Source organism: Siphateles boraxobius, unplaced genomic scaffold (genome assembly GCF_051911475.1).
Source record: "Siphateles boraxobius isolate OS27281-9 unplaced genomic scaffold, OSU_SipBor_1 41, whole genome shotgun sequence".
NCBI classification, from domain to species: domain Eukaryota; kingdom Metazoa; phylum Chordata; class Actinopteri; order Cypriniformes; family Leuciscidae; genus Siphateles; species Siphateles boraxobius.
Window position 1 is genome coordinate 2344722 of NW_027509042.1, and position 21105 is coordinate 2365826.

The 21105-nt window shown below is 35.2% G+C and overlaps 2 protein-coding genes across 9 annotated transcripts in view; both read right to left on the bottom strand.

Annotated features, from left to right (window-relative positions):
* Positions 1-1462: 1462 nt before the first annotated feature.
* On the bottom strand, positions 1463-13256 carry smpd2b (sphingomyelin phosphodiesterase 2b). The gene is made up of 11 exons (XM_077197763.1): positions 12737-13256; positions 10471-10543; positions 9886-9982; positions 7601-7677; positions 7364-7457; positions 5836-5925; positions 4938-5020; positions 4602-4734; positions 3627-3731; positions 3193-3361; positions 1463-2302 (listed from the first exon to the last, which is right to left on the bottom strand). The coding sequence occupies exons 2-11, from the start codon at positions 10518-10520 to the stop codon at positions 1890-1892; spliced, it is 1311 nt and encodes a 436-aa protein (XP_077053878.1). The 5' UTR covers positions 10521-10543; positions 12737-13256; the 3' UTR covers positions 1463-1889.
* A 3179-nt stretch (positions 13257-16435) lies between these two features.
* The window catches only part of tead3b (TEA domain family member 3 b), a 39508-nt gene continuing 34838 nt past the window's right edge, over positions 16436-21105 (bottom strand). For 4 of the 8 annotated variants that reach the window (XM_077197806.1, XM_077197805.1, XM_077197804.1 and 1 more), the window contains 6 exons: positions 20902-20963; positions 20650-20786; positions 19491-19664; positions 18505-18648; positions 18272-18424; positions 16436-16815 (listed from right to left, as the gene is read on the bottom strand). In XM_077197806.1, coding sequence (XP_077053921.1) covers positions 16702-16815; positions 18272-18424; positions 18505-18648; positions 19491-19664; positions 20650-20786; positions 20902-20963 — 784 coding nt within the window. In that variant the 3' untranslated portion in view covers positions 16436-16701. The remainder of the gene's footprint in view (positions 16816-18271; positions 18425-18504; positions 18649-19490; positions 19665-20649; positions 20787-20901; positions 20964-21105) is intronic. The other 4 variants (XM_077197803.1, XM_077197801.1, XM_077197802.1 and 1 more) reach the window with 1 other exon arrangement.

Here is a 21105-nt window from a genome sequence, read left to right on the forward strand (position 1 = left end):
GCCCGTGAAAACTGGCCAATTTTACCGGATTTTTGTCAGCAGAAAAATTACATTTCAACAAAACATCTATGCCTCCGAGAGTATTAAATGTATAATACGTTCCAAAGACTTTCTCTATTCTTCAAAAACCTCAAGTTCCCCTTGCATATCGCTACAGCGCAGACTCGGGTCCCGAGGTGTCCCGGGACACTGGCGGCTTCACTTCTCACCAATGGAAGAGAGCGAAGAGGCGTTTTTTTACAGTCTATGTTTCAGACAATGAATGTTTGTCCTAAGTAACAAAGACGAGGTGAGCTCACTTTCTCTTGTACTTAAGTGAGAATAAATAAACATATTAAAAACGTAATTTTGCTGTGATTACTAAAGTTGCGTAATATGTCTATTTTAGCATTTTCATAGATGAAAACTCTGAGAAAGGCCAAACTTAATTTTAGGCAAAACGAAAACGAACTACGCTGGTCATGCAAGAACTGGGATGTTTTCAGCTTCCAGGAATTGTGTACAGATCCTTGCAACATGGGGCCGTGCATTATCATGCTGCAAGTTAAATAAATAAAAAAAATAATACGGTTTAAATATCTACTAAATGCAGTAAGTGGTTATGAGCTGTCGTATGTGATTCATAGTGGTAAATATACTATATATTTGGGTAATAATAATAGCTACCATGAAACTTTTTCTTAACTCACCAAAGATTCTTATAACTCTTCTAACAACACTGCATACTTGTGGCAAGTAGATCATAGTAAAATAAACATACAACTTCACCAGCTTGCGGAAAAATTTGCATTTTTTATTTATTTATTTATAAAAAGGTAGACTTGTGTAACAAAACAGTTATATTAGAGATAAATGAGGTCGTTGTCAGGTTAAACAAAAGGAAAATAACTTTATGGACACAGTTATATGGAGTGGTTTGACAAAACAATTTAAATGACCGCATTATTACGGCGCACTATATGATTCCTCTTTCTCCACTTGACTTTTCCAATACAGAAATTGTAAGATAGCTGGAGATATGAGATTGTTTCTGGTGTCCCAAAATGGCCTTATCATGAACATAACTATTCACATTTACAATGAAAGCACTTCAAAAGTGGATGATTGGAAACATTTGACATATAAAGGACAGAAACATAAATGGTTTAAATGGTCTCCATTTAAAAAAGTGAACAAAGGAATATTCAATTAGCAAGTGATTATGAGCTGTCATATGTGATTCATAGTGGTAAATAATTCTACAGCAGTGGTTCTAAATCTATAGGTATCCATACATACATATGATTTCAGAAGTTTCAAGAACTATATGTTTTTCAATAAAAATAATTTATTAATTATTGAGGGGAAAAAAGAAATGCAATTCAGTTCATGATTTAATGTTTTTTTTTTAGCATTTTAATTGTTATATATTTAAAATTAATCATATTAATCTACATTAAAATTATTATTAATAATATTCCTATAATTACTAAAAAAAAATACTTACGCATTATAATAACTATATTAAGTAATTATTATATGAATTATATATATATATATATATATATATATATATATATATATATACACTTTTAAGTCATCATGCGGCCTCCTTGGAAGTTTGCTGAGGACCCTGGACTGAAGAACTAAATGAGGTCGAAGTGAAATCGATGTGGAATTATTGATTTTGCTAACTTGTCTAATTTTCTGCTTTCTTTGTTTCCAGAAGATTTATCCTCAATGTCTAGTTAAAAAAATATATATATATATATTAATATTGAAAAAACCTGCATGTTACAACTGGTTGCGTTCAGTTCAGTTAAGACATCAAAAATAAGGACCCATTCTCCTTCTCATAAAGTTTCAGTTCAGTATTCCATCCAAACACCACATTTAGTTCAGCTTTCTTGCTACCATTGCACAGAATCCTTGCTGTCTAGTGAATTTCGCAAATGGTCCGATGATAAAACCTTGGGGTACTCCTTAATCCGTTCCTGAAGGCTACTTAGTGCCAGTCTCATCTGGTCCTCAGTGCCTTGCAGAGCCTTCACCTCCATGCTGTAGAAGACGTACAGCATCAGTGTAGAGAGGAGGACAGCAAAACACAGCGCCCCCAGCAGGTAGAAAGAGGCTTTAGGAAAGGGCTGTTCAGCTCCCAGAGCAAACAATGGGACAGCGGCGATGGCTAACTCAAGTACTAGCAGGACAAGACCCATAATGCCTGTACGAGCCGCGGTGTGGCGCATGCGCTCAGAGCAGTGTAGACCCACCTTTACTTCAGTACGAGCTTCATTGACTGTGTTGACCAGCTCAGGAAGCTTATCTAAGAGAGAAACATACATACACTAGCATTAAATAGTTTGCGGTCAGACACATACAATTGATCAGAAGACATTTAATGTCTATAACAATTTCTATTTCAAATAAATGCTGTTTTTTTTTTAAAGTTTCTATTCATTAAAGAATCCTGAAAAGAAAAATGTATCACGGTTTCTACAAAAATATGAAGCAGCACAACTGTTTTCAACATTGTTAATCAGAAATGTTTTTTGAGCAGCAAATCAGCATATTAGAATGATTTCTGAAGGATCATGTGACACTGAAAACTGGAGAAATGATCACAGGAATAAATCAAATAAATACAAAACTTAAAATATATTGAAATATAAAACATTTGAAATTGCAATAATATTTCACAATATTACTGTTACTGTATTTTTTATCAAATAAAATATACTTCTTTCAAAAACCTCTTTTTAAACATATTACCAGCCTCAAATAGTTGATGATGTCAAAACAATCTTAGAAGAAGTAGTTCACCCAAAAATGAAAATAAATCACTCACACTCATGATGTTTCAAGCCCAAAAGTGTTGTTTTTTCCCATGGAACACAAGGGAAAAATGATCTGATGGATCAATAAGGATAATTTTTGGTACTAGCTCCTCAAACAAGCTATGTGAAGATTTCTCAATGCATTTCACGAAGAAAAAAAAAACATTATGTGAGTTTGGAACAATATGAGGGTGAGTACATGAATATTTTTAGGGTGAACTGTTCCTTTAAAACACCTTGACATTTAAAAAAAACAGTCAATTTCCAAACTTTATTATGGAGCAGAAAATAACAGCAAGGGTTTATTGTGTTGGCGTTGTTGTTGCATGCAAAAATGCATGTAATAATATTTCAAGACCCCAAAAACTGGGTCAAGTACCTGGAATACAGCCATATTCTCTCTCTTTGGATCCATTTCCCTTTTTAGTTGGCGTAAACAGGAACTCTGCAGTGAGCGCTTCGTGGTCTGAATAAGGAAAGGGCTGTCCAGGAACTGGACCCTTAGTGGTGGACAAAGACTCACAGCTCACATCTACTTCCCCTGATCCCTGTGAGAAACAGCACTGTCAGTATTTATGTGCATACGAGCAAAGAAGGATAAAACTAATAGTTAGAAGAATCTATAGTTCTAAGAATAGTTAGAAAACTAGAAATTTCTGAGGTATCATTTATGTATGTCTGCGGGATGAGTTTAATACTTTGGGTTAAGGTTTGTTCAGATCATTAAACCAGACTATAAGCAACAGTTTGAGTCTCAGAAAACTCTTAATATAATAGAAATAGTAGAAAATCGTAGTATTATCTATCCTTCACCTTGAACAGGATGTAGTCTATCCGGACTCCTCCCCCAAATTGAACGAGACCATCCGTGTGTGTGAAAGGGTTTTCAGATATATGGGTGAATCCTTCCTCACATCCCTGATATTAACGACAGGATGTCATTATAAATCCTAACTTAGGCCCTGTTTACTCCTGCTATTAAGATGCGTTCTGGTCGATCGGATCACAAGTAGACGAGGGAGACGCGTATCAGTTTACAGATGGTGTTTTAATCCGTCTCTTTTGTCCACTTTCAACCACTTCTGTCCCGATTTCTTCGAGTGGAGGGTTTAATGGCGGGTGTTTTTTCAGATCTTTTGATCTGATGGACAAAATAAGCTTGGGTAGTTTACATATGAACTCGACCGGAGACGACGGAGAAACACACACACAGAGAGCATCAGCTTTAGTTTCTGTTCTGACAGACGCAAGACCAGCCGAACACTGAGTGTGTGTTAGAAATCAGGAATGGTGAGAGAACATTTTGATGGGACGTTTGTCGTCTTCAAACCAAACTTGGGTCTTCAGCCAACAAAGGTTAAACCCCGTTAGGTTAAATCCCATGAAGTTAAAAGTGCTCTAGCCAGACGGGATTCAAACTTTGTCAGCTTGAGACCCAAGTTTGGTTTGAAGACCACAAACGTCCCATCACAATGTTCTCTCACCATTCCTGATTTCTAACACACACTCACAGTGTTCGGCTGGTCTTGCGTCTGTCAGAGCAGAAACTAAAGCTGATGCTCTCTGTGTGTGTGTTTCTCCGTCGTCTCCGTTTGTCCATCAGATCTGAAATCAAAACACCCACCCATAAACCCATATTAAAACATAAACGGGAATGTGTTTCCCTCGTCTACTTGTGATCCGATCGACCAGAATGCATCTTAATAGCAGGAGTAATCAGGGCCTTAGACAGCTATGCGATATCATTACACACACACAGTCATCACAGGATCACGCTGCATTACTAACGTCAAAGTTGTGGGCCTCACTGAAGCTATCCAGCAGTCCAGTGTAGTTTCTCAGCAGTCTGGTACCGAGATCGTCCGGGTGCATGTTCAGATCTCCACCCAGAATCACCACGTCCGCTCCAGAACTAGTGTGCCTTTTCGAGAAACACACGGAGTCGTAAGCATTGAGGAATCAGAGCAGAAATCTGAGTGGCTTATGTTTATTTTCAACAAAATCCCTGATCAGATCAGTGTGATCTCAGGCACATTTCATTGAAATATCAAGCAATTAAAAACCATATTAGGCATGAAAATAAACCCACAGCCATGGGTAAAACTGCAAAAAGAGACTTATGACCTTATGAACTGTTGCAGCTCCCAGGCTTGAACCACTCGGTGCGGGAGATATGAATCTTTCTCTCTGCAATATTCTGCATGCAGCTGGAATAAACAAACATTCAGGCCTGTGTTGTTATTGTTAAACAGAAATTCAACAACAAAAAAATTGGTAGTTGAAAATAACACTAAAATTAAGTGAAAAATTAGATGAAAAACTTTACAATAGGCAAGGCAAGTTTATTTATATAGCACATTTCATACACAGTGGTAATTCAAAGTGCTTTACATAGAAGAAATTAAAATAATCAAAAGAAATCAGAATAATTAAAAAAAAATTTATTTAGCAATGAGGCCCTATTAGTTAACACCGGCTAATGCATTAACTAACATTAACTAGCAATAAGCAATTTACAGTATTTATTCATCTTTGTTAACATTAGTTCATAAAAATACAACTGTTCATTGTTTGTTCATGTTAGCTCAGGTCCATTAAATAATATTAACGGATACAACTTTTGATTTCAATAATGTATAAGCAAATGTTGAAATGAACAGTAACTAGGGTTAATAAATGCTTTTAGAAAGTTATTAATTGTTAGTTCATGTTAACTAAACTAATGTAGTTATCTAATGTTAACAAATGGAACCTTATTGCAAAGTGTTACCTAAAAACTTAAATGAACATTCGAAATGCTGCCTTAGCAATTAACTGAAATGAAACAAGTTTAAGTTTAGGTATTAAAATTGAAATAAAAATAAAAATAATTTAAAGCTAAATGGAAAGCATATAATAAATCCTAATGGCAAAAATAACTAAAATGAAAAATAAACAGTAAATTCAAAATATTAATAAATACTTTAATAATATATAAATTATAGTAAAATAAGACTTGTACACGCATTTTGCATGAACTTACATGAGTTACAAAGACATGAACATTCAGCCCACTGATGTTAAACAGGACCTTCCCGACAGCCTTGCCACCAAACCAGTCTCCATGTTGAGCCTGACACAAGATCAGATCATTAACAAGCCTTTTATAGACCAACCAATCAGGCCTGACACTGAAAGAGGAAACTGACGCCACATAAATGGAACATACAGTAGAAGTTAGATTATTTACAACAACCGATGTAAGTATGTTACAAGTATGTACACAAAAGTAAGTATGTGTCAATAATGGAGGTATGGTTTACAGGCTCGACTCCTTAGGATGTAAAATAATGTTTAAAACCATAATATCTTTATTATGTACATTATTAGGTATTTTATAAATGCAATAAGGCAGTGGTTCCCAACCTTTTTTGTTTGAGACCCCCTTTTTCCCAAGAAAATATTTTAGGGCCCCTTCACATATAATGATATTGTCGCTTGTAAGCTTGCAGCAAAGGATGACAAAATGTTTTGTTTATAAACAAACAGTATGTTTATTACTATAACAGATATGTTTATGCACAAATAATAGCATATAATATTGAAAATACTATAACAAAAACATCAGTAGGCCGTTTGTAATTTAAAAACGTAAGCCTAGGAGTAGCCTATTAATTGGCCCTATTTGAAATGCAATAACAAAAATATCAGTATTCAAACTGGTGTGTAAGGAAAAGATAATTAATAAAGGCCATTACAAAATAACTGGTGTCTGGGAACTCAATACTTGGATGTTATTTGTGAGGCTTTATCTATTAGTGTGAGGAGTGCGTCATTATGGCTACGTTCACACTGCAGGCTGAAACGACCCAATTCTGATTTTTTGCCCCTATGCGACCTGTATATGATCTTTTCATGACAGTTTGAACGACACAGATCCGATCTTTTTAAATGCGACCCAGGCTACTTGGGTATGTGGTCCAAATCCAATATGTATCCGATTTTTTCAAATGCGACTTCAATCTGAACGGCCAGGTCACATGTATCCGACCCGCACGTCATTGATATGCGACAAACGTTATAATTCTGCGTTGAAGTGAAACAACAAGTGACGTCGTTGACTGTTGAGTACTCTTCTGCGCATGTGGGTCACGTTCACGTTCACACAGGAGATCACAAAAGGTTGCATTTAATTGGAAATGTGAACGGCCTTGCAAAAAAAGTGAGCGGTGAGACCCGAACCAGTGTAAAATAGTCCCAATATAAATACTTATTATAGGTGTACCATAGTGACTCAGGATAAGAGAAAAACACGATTTGAAAAATGGATTCATGATGTACTCGCTCATTATATAAATTTAGTCAATTTTGAACATACAAAAACTTATGGACTGCTGCTTTATGAACCAAAGAGCTCGCCGAGACCCCCCTGTTGGGAACCGATGCAATAAGGTACTCAAGGATGCGCCATGTTGTGAATATGATAATTTCTTAAATATGCAGTAGAGGAAACTTCATTTATATAAGAGTAGAAAAGCAGGATGTCTGTACATATAATTGATCAGACCCACCATGTAGGGATATCCATTTAATGAGTATCTGTACAGAAAGGCGTCATGGATTCGATGTCTGGAAAACACGGCCAGTCCGCTTCCTATAAATCCACTGAAGACGAAAAAATGTTACTTTAAGAGAAAATGCATTCACAACTGTGTCCCTGTACTTATAAATGTGTGGATTTAAGCCAAAATAACTTTTCAAGGACACAGAACTTCATTGATATATTCATGCATTTAAAGATGATTTACCTTTTAAAATAATGGGAAAACGGATAGACACTGCCAAGCTGCTTCTTTAAAAACAGAAAGTCTTTCTCACACCAGACCTGTAACCAACCAGCCCCCAAAAAACATGTCATTCTACAGTACAATCCTGTTAATTGTTAAACAATCAGCTAAAAGACAACAGATGTATCTGAATCATATTGTTGAAACAGTTCATTTATTGATGAATAATCGTTTTTAAACTGTGAGAGAAGTGGCTCCTCTAAAAGTGTGGAATATGTGACAATCAAAATTATTAAAAACAGCAAACCAGGCGTCAGACAACGAAACCGAAACACTGGCCAATATAGTGTTGGAGGTTTTATATAGGTTGAATTAGTAGAGCAATAAAACAGCAGTACTTTAAATATTGCAATCCACACAACATAATGGGAGACATAGAGTTCAAAAGCATCTGTGACCAGGACAGCAGGAGTTTGTGGTGTATCGAGAGCTGTGGTCTCCAGGGTTATTTCTTGGTCTGCCAAAGAAACTTATTGCAAGATTACAGTATGTTCAGCAGCAAGAGTTCTCTCCTCACATTACTCCTCTGCTTCATCACCTTCACTGGCTACCCGTGGCATCACGTATCCACTTTAAGGTATTGCTTCTAACGTTTAAGCCATTAAATGGTCTGATATACACTTACTGCCCTGCCCGGTCCCTTAGATCAGCTGAACTTGGTTTATTGTCCGTCCCTTGTTTCCGGTTGTCTAGAGTAGGTGGAAGGTCATTTATTGTTAACGCTCCAAAATTATGGAATTCACTACCCCTTACACTTCGAAATTTCTCATCTGTGGCTTCATTCAAGACTCAGATCTATTTAACATGTATTTCGTATAATGTGACTGTATTTATCCTATGCGACTGTAATGTGTGTGCAGGTGTGTAAATGTATTGTAATGTACAATGTAAAGCGACCTTGAGCTACGGAAAGGAGCAATATAAATAAAACTACTTCTTCTACTGTTGGCATACCTCCACTGTTAAATGCGCACCCCGACTCCTCTTTACACCACAACTGTTTGTCAGGAGCTCCACAGAGTCAATATTCATAGCCAAACCTTTGGTCACCTGTGTCAGAATCAATGGGTCACTTTCATTGGTGTTAACCGAGGAAATCTTGGGATGTGGACAGTGTGAAACATGTCTTGTTCTCTGATGAGTCCATCAGTGTCTTTCCCACACCGTATGAGTTACGGTGAACACGGGTCTGTTGCTGTGGATCAGTGATGGTTTGGGCTGAATATCATGGGTTTCTCTACTGTGCTTGATGGACACGTCTCTGTCAAAGACTACCGAACCGTTCTGGAGAAACATGTGCCTAATGGTTCACACACTGTCCTCTGAAGGTGGTGGCGTGTCGGATCACAAGTGGACGACGCTAAATAATACAGGCGTAAACAGGGTCTAAAATGTTTTGATCTTGTCCACTTTCGAACACTTCCAGAGGTAGTTGAAAACACATTCGACCGGATTGCTTTCGTAGTGTAAACCCTCATGTGGACGAATGTGTTCAAACAGCCACAAAAAAACGCTCTTCTCTCCGCCTACTTACTTAACATTAAACATCATGGGAAGCGCACTATCCAGACGGGATTTAAACTTTGTCGGCTGGACACCAAAGTTTGGTTTGAAGACCACAAACGTCCCATCACAATGTTCTCTCACCATTCCTGATTTCTAACACACACACTCAGTGTTCGGCTGGTCTTGCGTCTGTCAGAACAGAAACTAAAGCTGATGCTCTCTGTGTGTGTGTTTCTCCGTCGTCTCCGGTCGAGTTCATATGTAAACTGCACAAGCTTATTTTGTCCATCAGATCAAAAGATCTGAAAAAAACACCCGCCATTAAACCCTCCACTCGAAGAAATCGGGACAGAAGTGGTTGAAAGTGGACAAAAGAGACGGATTAAAACAGCAGCTGTAAATGGGAATGTGTCTCCCTCGTCTCCTCGTGATCCGATCGACCAGAACGCATCTTAATAAGCAGGAGTAAACAGGGCTTTAGTGAACGGGTCAATGTTCCAGAAGAGGAACGGCTTAAGATTCCTCTGGCCGCTGTGAGGGACTTGTGTCGGTCATTCCCAAGATGAATTGATGCAAAAGGAGGCCATACTAATAAATTACTGTGGTAAACCAGGCATTTTAATTTCATTGTCCAATCCCTGTATATTTTGTGTGCGTGTGTGTGCGTGTGTGTGTGTGTGTGTGTGTGTGTGTGTGTGTGTGTGTGTGTAAACGTCTATACGTGTGCAAGTTTGCTTCACCTCCTGCAGTAACGCTATATCAAGCTGTTCCTGATTCAGCAGATCTCCGATCAGGACAAATCTCTCCCTGCAGTTCTTACTGAGGTATCTGATCCCCCTGAAACAATCACAGCAAACTGATGCGTTTTATACTTTACGCATTTATTAGTAAATGATATAAATTCAGTGCACAGACATTTGAGAGAAAATAAGATTTTACAAAATCTATTTTAACAGCAAGAAATTAAAATCACAAATCTGCTTATGCAAATTTCTGCAACACACAGTAAAAATGTTTATATACATATTTTCTGTTTTATAACTTTTATGAAATGAAAAATATTTATTCTAAATATCTCATTGAATAAAAAAAAATTGTTTTATCACTTGGTATGAAAACAAATATCTTGTAGAAAGCTAATATAAAGTAAATATTTTTCAGATAATATTTTAATCATTTGTTTTGGCATTTTTTTTCTTTTTAAGATGGAATCCTATAAAATATTCCCAGTAGGATCTGTTAGATAGATTAATTAGGAATATCAGAATCCTGTGCACATTTCTTTAGCAAAAGGAAACGCGTATCGATGTAAAGAGTGAACTAACCAGCAGTTGAGAGAGAAGACACGTAACCGGAGTGGCGCTGAGGTTGTCATGGCGATACGTCTTATGGGATGGTCTGTAAGGATAGATGAGAGAATTCAGTTTGAGCTCAGACTCCTTACAACACACAAAACAAAACTGGGTTGATTCAGTTGAGCACTTCTCAGAATGAGCGTTCCACTACGTTTGAAACTGTTTACACAAAATAGTGCACAGAAAACCTTTTTTCTTAGTGCACTAAAAGCTTAAGTTAGTGGTTAACGTTACTGGTTTGTCTCCATCAATGTATTGAAACATACTGTGAAAAAGCACTATTAAAAAATACATTCAAAATCAAATACATTAACACAAAACAACTCAAAACCAATCTAAAATAAAATATATTTCATATTTACCTGACCTGGCTAAAATCTGCATTAAACCGAGACCGGTGTGCTTTAGTCAGAAGCTTTCTAACAGAAACTAGTTCACAAGAACCTGAACAAGCCATGCAAGTCATTTAAATACCTTTGACTGAGAGTAAATCCACGGACAGAGATCAGCTCAGAAACACATGTCTGATATACAGCGCTCATAAATCATAAAGCCCGGCTGCTGGTGGATATTATTATGGTTCCACCTCAATCCCGAGGGTCAAAGGTCCACTTACTGTGTTGTCATGGTGACACTGTACACAACACACCCTGCAGACTGGCTGTGACCATAAACTTATATACACATGTATAATATATGTATAAAATATCTATAATATATTTTCTTTATAAATAATATAAGTAAAAATGTAACAAAATGTAAAAATACTACTAATTAATATAAAATTGTAATACCATGGTATACTAAAATAACATATTACCATCACTACAACAAAAAACACAAGCAAAACTTTACTTAAGGTCTTTATATATATTCATATAAAGTCTTATATATATATAATAAACTTAAGTATTTTAATGCATAAATAATGCCTTGTAATGCAAGTTATAATGCATTGCATGGTCTCATGAATAATTGTAACCACCACAGTTATAATTCATTATAGTACTGATCTATTCATTGTTACACCTTTAGAAAGTATAATGCATTCAATCATATGACAAACACCACATTTCAGATGTACCAAGGAATCTGCAAATATTATAATGCATTTTAACTTTGGTTACAATTATTTATGACAAGATTTAATGCATTATACATACATTATAAACACATTAATAATGCATTATACATAAAGGCTTTGAGTGTTCCCAACTTACATATACTCGGATCACACTACGGTAATACTATGGCATATCATTCCCTACTGTCATTAATTTAAGAAGTTATGATACAAGATTCTTGCAAATCCCCTAAGATCCTTCTAACATAAACTCACAGCAAGTTTACATACTTGATCTGAATAGTAATGGCAGCATGTGCTTGTGATGACAGTAAATCAGTCTGTATTAATTTTACACCAGTAAGCATCAACATTTGCTCCAGCGTTATGATCATTCAGGGACAGTAAACACAGACACAGCTGCTCCACACAAACACTGACAGGCGCCAGGAGGATCTGTGTTTACTGACCTATGAGGGAGACCAGACACTAAGCTTGAGCCAATGTTACAATCATATATATGTGCATGTATATGTGTGTCTATATATAGATACATACATATACATAATATATATATATATATATATGTATGTATGTGTGTGTGTGTGTGTGTGTGTGTGTGCATTCATTTGATCACAGTAAAAACAGTAAACATGTTATTAAAATAAATAATAATAATAAAAAAAAAATATATATATATAGAAAGAAAGAGACAAAGTGTTTATGTATGTCCATATTAAGCAACATAAAACGTTTTAAATGCTGTTGTATGTAATCATATCAAATTTATAAAATGCACAAACATGCTAATTTTTCTTTTGTAAGACCATATTAAACAACATAGTAATAGCTGCTTAGAATTCACAGCATATGAATGAATATAATAAAAAAGAGACCGTTATTTTATTTTTAATATGTTACTGTTTTTACAGTAATCAAATAAATGCAGCATTGCTGAACATAAATAATTATTGCACGCACACACACACACACACACACACACACACACACACACATAGGTACATTATTGAAGGTAGTGCAAACATGTGATGTAAATAAATATAGACGCTTAAATCACACTTTAAAATTAATGTCGATGCAAACAAACATCAGAGCAAGTATCATCTGCGATCAAACGATGCAGGATCTTATATGCTGGAGATCCAATCTTACCTTTATACTTGAAATGTTTCAATAATCAATCCAAAATAGTTTACGGCGCTATAATCTCTGGTATAGACAATTTTTCATGAGCTTTTGAGTCATATCCTGTCCATTTCTTCAAGTCAGACCGCGACTTCCTCATCGAGCACTGTTAGATGTCCTCTGAAGAAAAGACATTCGGCTTTATCAAACGCGTTTGTTGGACATTTTACATTAAACTTTACATTTTAACCTGTAAAATGAGTAAACGTGTTCACGTAAATCAAAATAAAGCGTTATCAATCGTCTCTCTGTGACTGAAACACGCGTTTGTATGGCGCATAATCAGAGTTCTGCAATACAATGTTCAAAAGAGCTTTTTTTATTTGTTCGTTTGTTTTCTCATAAGTGCTACTTTGCAGCAAAATGCAATGAAGTTGGTAACGTTACGCGTGAGTCCGCCGACGTTCAACGTAACGGATTCGTCATCAACAAGCGCCTCGATGACTGGATTGTTGGGAAAATGAGTTCTTTTTAAAGAAACGTTTACTTTTCATTGAATCTGTTTGGTCAGGTACAACAGATCAAAATAATAGGTGTCCTATTTTAACTATTCACTGCCTAATTTCAATTAAACTCAATTAAGCTATTAAATCGTCATTCGGGTGAAAATTATTTTCAAGACTGTTACTTTTCTCAGCGCTTTACAGGATTGACCAATCACATGCGTTGGTGAATAATGGACGGGATGTTTTTAAAGGGATAGTTTACCCAAAAATTTAAATTCTGTAATTTACTCACCCTCAATTTTTTCCGAACCTAAATAAATGTCTTACAAAATAAGATATTATGAAGAATGTTTGTAGCCAAACAGGTGATATATATATTTAAAAAAAAATACTATGCAAGTCAATGGGGCCCATCAACTTTTTGCTTACAAAATGTATTCTTTATTTTTCAGCAGAAGAGATTAATATAGGATCGGATCTTGAGGGTGAGTAGATGATGACAGAATTTTCATTTTTGGTTGAACTATTCCTTTAAGATCTTTTTAAATGTATTTGGGTGCGCCAAAAATAATCCTTGGAATGAATTGAAAAGTACTTTCTCGAGAAAAACTTAACTCATCAAAATAAGTTAAACGACAAAAGAAACTTTTTTTGTACGTTATATAAGATTCTACTAATTTTCAAGTTTAATGTAATTTAAGTTGAAACTACTTAAACATCCAAGTTGATTGCACTTAATTTAAGGCAGCAACTTTTTTTTTTACAGTGTATAAATATATATTTAAAAAACCATAGTACTTTATTGTAAGAGGAATACTCTTTCTCAACAGTCAGTAAACCTGCAGTGGTGAGAATTCATTACAAAACACAATCAACATTTTAATTCTGCCTCTTGAAAGTTGCTCTGAGATATTCTCTTTTTTGTCAACCTCATTGTTGTGAAAGAGAATAAGACACTTTTACAAAGTTGTAAGTGTGTTTTAAGAAATATGGTCCAAGGAGACCCATGCCATTTTATTGGTATTGCTATACATTGTTTTGATTATATTGTACAAACCCCTAACATTGAAGATATTCGATATATAACTGCAATGCACAACTGGTAACCAAGGCCACAACGAACTGTTAAAAACAGGGGAAAGCTTTTGCCAACACCACTTAGATTATGGCATAAAATAACAGAAGTAACACACAAAATTTTCAATGTATGCATATAGGATCAATCGAAAGTCAAAGAGCAAACATAAAATTAATAATTATAATAACAATAATTATAAAAATGGAAACAAAAAGCCTGTAAGAAAAAAAACAATTGAGGAAACTCTCGTCATTGAAGTTCAAACATGAAAATGCAGGTTAAGATTGTACCAATATACATTAAATGTACCCAATAATTAGCAGTACCTTTAAAACTTATCTAGACATAAAACTGCTATTAGTGAGTGCCAACTCATGACTAAAAACCATCCCAAGAACATTTCCATACAAACTGTGCTGTCTTTGAATTTAAAGGGCAAGTGGAACAAAAATGCTACATGGCTTTATCAAGTACGGGTATTTAAAACATCAAATCAGACCTAAAATTCAAGTTTTTAGTTCTCTATGGGGAAAATAAACATGGTTAAATTTTCAGTAGTAGCAAAAGACACACATGATCTCAGTTCAGCACTGTTAAAATGACACATGCATAACCATGTCAAACACCTGGTGCATTCATGTAATCCATAAGTAATAGTAAAGAAACAGACTTTACATCTAAAGGGAGTTGAAAAAAAGAGATGCGCAAACAATAAGAACTATAACACAGTTGTGATGACGTACATGGTGAAATTAATGACATTTCCTTTTACACTTCAACACCAGGAATACAAAAAAACTGACGTTTAACTCAAAACTAAAAGGATCCGACGGGTAAATGTAGAAGGTAAACAGTGCAGGGACGACGTGAAGATGAAGATGAAAGAAAGAAGAAACGGCTTGAAAATGCAAACATTCCCTTTGAGGGTTTAAAGCACCAGAAAGTACGACAGCAATGCAACATTCTCAGATTTAAAAAGACAAAAAACAAGCAACTCTATCGAGGTATTGTTCCAGGATTAAACATTTCAAATCTCGATGGGCAGCAACTGTGTTGTACCAGAGTGACATTGAACCTGACAGATGATCACGTTCACCGGCGTCAGGCTTGACCTTTCCTCAGATCACGCATCTTGAGAAAGCTTCAATGAACAGCAGAGTCAAATACTTTGTCATGTTGTAGCATAAAGAAATTGATCGCTTTATCTATTCCTACTATTTTACGTCGAGAGGTAGTCAAAAGGCACTTCAGAGTATCAATCAACTTGTGTTCTTTAAAGAAAGGCACTCACATTTGGGTCAACTACTCAAAATACTTTAGTACCTGCAAAACGGTTTCTGACGCCTCTTCTGTTGTTCAAACGACAGGTGTTAAAACATTTTTAGCATCTGCAGAACTGAAATCTTATGTTATTTGGTTTTAGGTCAGGAAAAGGTTTTCAAACTGCAGTGTGTTTTCAGTAGGCCTGTATTAATAAAACTGAACGTAAGCCCTCTGCTGGCCGACCTGGTCCTCATTTACAAATCAGGTGAATCTCATGAAACCTGTCAAGAACATGTCCAGGTCATATTTCACCCCAAAATCAAAAGTAATTTAAAAAAAAAATCTTCTCATATATATATATATATATATAAAATAAAGGGGAAAAAAACATTATTTAATTTTATTGCATTATGACTTTATATTGATGAAAATTTAACACATTCCCTCCCAATTCTGAGTAATGTAATGCTAGTAATAATAGTACTGCCTTTATGCTACTTAAAGAAAAATCATTGCATTCAAACAGGATGATTTCTTTTAGTGTTTTAGAGTAATGACAATAGCATTTTCTGTTGCATTATGATGATAAGAATTTAGGGAGGCAACATGCTTTATTAAAATAATGTCAAAATGCATTTACCCCCCCCCCCCCCCCTAAAAACAGCCTTTTAGGTATTTTTTACCTTTTGATTTAAAAGGTAAAATGAGATTTCTTCATGAGATTCACCCTTCTTATATCACTGTAAAATGCTGCATGCACCACTTATAAACGGCACACATTGTCTTCCATGACATTCTTTCCCATCCACATTCACATTCCCTCCATGGAGACACAACAAAACTTAAAAAGACATCTATGATCTGTATATGCAACAAAACCAATGTGACCCATTTTGTATTTAAGGCATTTAAAAACAAATACAAAAAAGTTTTTTTAAACAGAGTAACACTATATTTTTTCATGTCCTCAAAGACTCAAATCAAACTCTGCACCAGGATCAGAACAGAAGCAAAACATTTGGTTTTGTGTAACATTTTGGCGTATTCCTCCGATGTTTGGACAATTTGGCATATTCCTCCATATGTGTGACGGAGGGACTGTGCAAAGCAACAGAAGTCTGTTGACAGAACAGCTCTCGGCCGTGCTAGTCCTTAATGAGCCTATAGACGTGGTATTGTGCCCCGTGTTCACTTGTCGACACTTCAAATACAAACGCTATACACAGTAGTGTCTCCTGGGTTTCCCTGTGGGTCACCACCTGCAGCATGCAAACAGAGAAGACAAAAACATTCAGAGAATTTCTATTACAGAAAAATAAAACACTGATTTCATTTTCTTAAAAAAACAACAACAACAACAAAAAAACGTGTAATGTTTATTTCACACATTTAGGGGTGAGCGATATGACCAAAATAAATTATATATATAAAATATAACAGATTTAATTAATTATTTGAATTAATTAGTTATGGGAAAATATAACGCGTTTAAATTATTAACGCATTCAACGCACCCGCCCCAGAATTACGTAGTTCATCTTAAATTGTATACAGTTGATTGGTGACTAACAACAACTCGCTGCATGATAGAGCTTATATACCTTTATAGACCTTTAGTTTTTGCCTTATATTTATATCATAATATAGTTAAGATATATCACATAAGTGCCGTTTTCATCCCGAATAGCACATATGCAATCGTGATAATGATTTTATACCACAGTTCAATACATAAAATTCAATATTTTGCTATATTTAGATACAATAATGTCTGCTATTGCTCAGTTTTGCCAATGAGAATATTACCTATAAAGCCAGAGCAGAACGATTGTGCTTCTCTGGGCAACATTCACGTCTCTGAATGAATCTGTGTTTTGAGGGAATCAATCGGGTGAACTAATGATCCAATGGCCCATTCAGAAAGAGAGCCATTTACTTCATTCCTGAATTAATCCACCATTTGAACAAATTGAATAAATGAATGAATGACTCAATGACTTATTTAGACATTTACCGCCACCTACTGGTAGTTTTGGTTTCTTAATTAGAGTATAATTTCATTAAAAAAAAAAAAGTATTTCATATTTCCATATTAATTAAAAAAAAATGTACTCACTATCATGGCCGTTGAAGCTTTAAAGTTAATGTCTAATAAAATGTTGAATCAAATAAAATGTATTTTTTTATACTTTTGTACTGTTTATTTGATGCTTTTCTCATTTAATACAATAATGACTTTAAAGTATTTTTTTGGATACATTTCATTTCTCAGTCAAATTTAATGTGTGATTAATTTGGAATTAATTAGATTAATTAATCGGCACATTGTGTAATTAATTCGATTTAAAAAATGTAATTGCTTGACAGCCCTATTAAAAATAAAACACTGCATAGTCTTCACTGTATGAATTAAATATAAATTGATTCTTATCAAAGAAAACAGCAGGTATATTAAAATAATTAAATGTTAGTTTTGCAAATTTTACTATATAAATATTTATAATTTTATTTTTTGTTTCCCATTAATTACAGAAAAAAATATCTGACAAACTATTTATTAATTCTTAGTTAATGCCCAATTGTAAATGTTATGAAAAGTACTTTTCATTTCTTTAGGTGGAAATGAACTCTATAAAACAATACAGATAAACTGTAGAAAGCTTGACTGTTAACAATCTTTCAAAATCAACTATGAAATATTCTTGGGCCTTTTACCTGTAAGATGGTGAAGTTTTCTAATACGCTGTTCATCATGTATTTCTCAGGCAGGAGCTTGAGCTTGTGGATGAAGTTGATCATATATTCGCACATGGGAGAACGATGGATGCGATACAAACACTTCCCTCCCTCAACACGAGCGAACTCTGTCTGTAAATCCAAAAAGGCTTTTTAAAAGAGAAGCACTAGCACTTTTCAGTCATTTCAATGGTGTTGTCGATCAGACTCACCTCCACTTTTTCCACCACTTGCTTCCCGAAGGAGCACACTTTGGTTGAGACGGTGATGGTCATGTTCTCTGAGCTGCTGTACTGACTGCTGACTCCGTAGAAGGAGCCCGGTCCATCCTGGACGCCACTGTTATTCAGATCCGCCTGAGAAAAAACACACTCAGTACTGTAGCGCATGCCATGCTACAACCAACTAGACTCAAGCTTTGAGGAATCGTTCATGTGTACAACAATAACACAAAAACAGAACAAGGTAGGTATGTGTCAAATTCACATAAATGAGATTAGAGCTGCACGATTTATCCTTAAAAGATTGAGTTCTCGATTCAAACACCCATGCGATCTTATTGCTAAATGACTGATTCGGCTACATCTGTTAAACGTTTGACAAGTGCAATCCCGACGAACATTCAAATCTGCGTTGGCATGTATAGGTATGAAACGGCTTCACAATCAGTCTTTTCAACCACACAGTATCATTATTTCTGTGTTACAATAATTCAAATGGTTACAGAAGTACTGGGATAAAAGTTTATTGTTCAGATATGAACACTGATGTCTATGGTAGCAAACAAAATAGAGTAAATCACCTTTGGAAAGTAACTTAATGCTTCAAATAAAGATTGAATCAGGTACATCGCTACACCAGTAGGTGGCGATAAGTGACTGAAAAAATGTATTTCTCATTGAATCATTCATTCAAAACTTTCGTTCAAAAACGCTGATCGATCCAGTAATGGAATAAAGTGAAGTCTTTATGTGCGAGTCATTGAATCATTCACTAAACAATTTAAAATAATAATTAAATATGTTTTAAATAGACTACAGCGATTAACATAGTGTCAGAACCTCTAGTAAATCACGTTATTTTGTTTAGTTGTCTATTAAGAATTGTGGAAGAGTGATAAGATAAAAAAAAAAAATCATGCTTCTCAATTTATACAGAATCGTGCAGCTCTAAATGAGATGTAGCTGATGTGACGTACCCAAAATTTGACGAGGAAGAACGCGTTTTGAGGGCCCTTCTCGTACAACTCCTTGAGGCCTCCCTTCTTCTCAGGGAACTTGTCGTAGATCTGTCGGATGTCCACCGCCTCCAGTAGAGGATCGCTGTAGGAGGGGTTGGTCTGGCCAATGTGAACAAACAGGTGTTTGCTGTACTGTAAATAGACATGCAAAATACATTGTTGTTATTAAAGTTCATTTCATGTAAGAGTAGTCTGTATTTCTGAATCCAATTTCGCTATTGGTTGAAATAAAAGTGCTAAACTATACACCCCGTCTGCTATATCTGTCTTTTAATGAAGGATGCAAAATAAAAATTGAATATGTATAGCAACTGAATTAATTAAAATGTCTTCAAATCATTAGGAATATGTCCAGGTCATATTTAAACCCCAAAATCAAAAGAAAAATGATTATAAAAATATTTTGGTAACAATGTACAATAAGGTTTCATTTGTTAACTACATTACTTATCATGAACTAACAATGAACAATAGTTCTGCATCATTTATTAATCTTAGCTAATGTTAATCTCAGAATTTACTAATACATTTTTAGGATCAAAGGTTGTTTCTATAACATTAGTTAATGCACTGTGAACTAACATAAATGTATTTTTTTAATTTAAAAACAAAGGTTAATAAATGCTGTAACAATCAAGTTTGTTAATGTTAATGTAAAGAGTTACTAACATTTGTTAAAAAAAAACTATTTATGCATTATGCATTCTGATGACATCTAAGTACATTTAAATTGTGAAGTTTTTATGCATCATGGTAGAAATAGCTGTACCTTTATGTAAATTTTAATGAAACCTAAAATAAGGAAGATTTTTATTACAGTATAAAAGTAAGACTTTATAAAAAAAAAAATGAAATGTATAAAAACGAATGAATTAAAATGTCTACAAATCAATAGCATTATAGATAACGTCACCTCCAAAGCGAAAGGCAATCCGAAAATAATGAAATATATGTTAATCCAGCTTTTTACTCAATTTTATACTGATAACATACCATTGAAACGAAATGAAAAATTTAAAAAAAAGTTAGAGCAATGCAAACCAAAAGCATTTTCACTTCTTTTTAGGCTCTACTCTGTAGATTAGCACATTTGTGTGGAGAGCTCCTCTCTACTCACAGAGTCCTGGTCCTGCGGGACCTCCATGAACGCGGAGTACTCCAGAAGACGCAGTTTTGAGGAGGCGATGGTGCGATCCTGCCACACGGGCACTGCGGTGGCCACCGGTGGGGGAGGAGGGGCCAGAGGCTCGTATGCTGGACAAACACAAGGGGGCGCCAGTTACACTCAACCACAGACATAAACCGAGAAGAAATAGTGGCAGGCGTGAGCTGTGCTCGAAATGGACTACTAGTGTACTAGTACACTTACATGATAAGGGTTGAACGGGTCCTGATAGGTTTGGGTAAGGAGATTGTGCAAATGGCTTGATGCTGAAAAAGTGTTCAGGATTTGTTAGAATCAAATTCAAGTTATTATTTAAAGTTATGAACTTGGGTTAAACATTCTCTTATTAGGGTTCCCACACTTTTTGACCATTTCCAATCATTTTTGACTACTTTTGATTCAGACTTG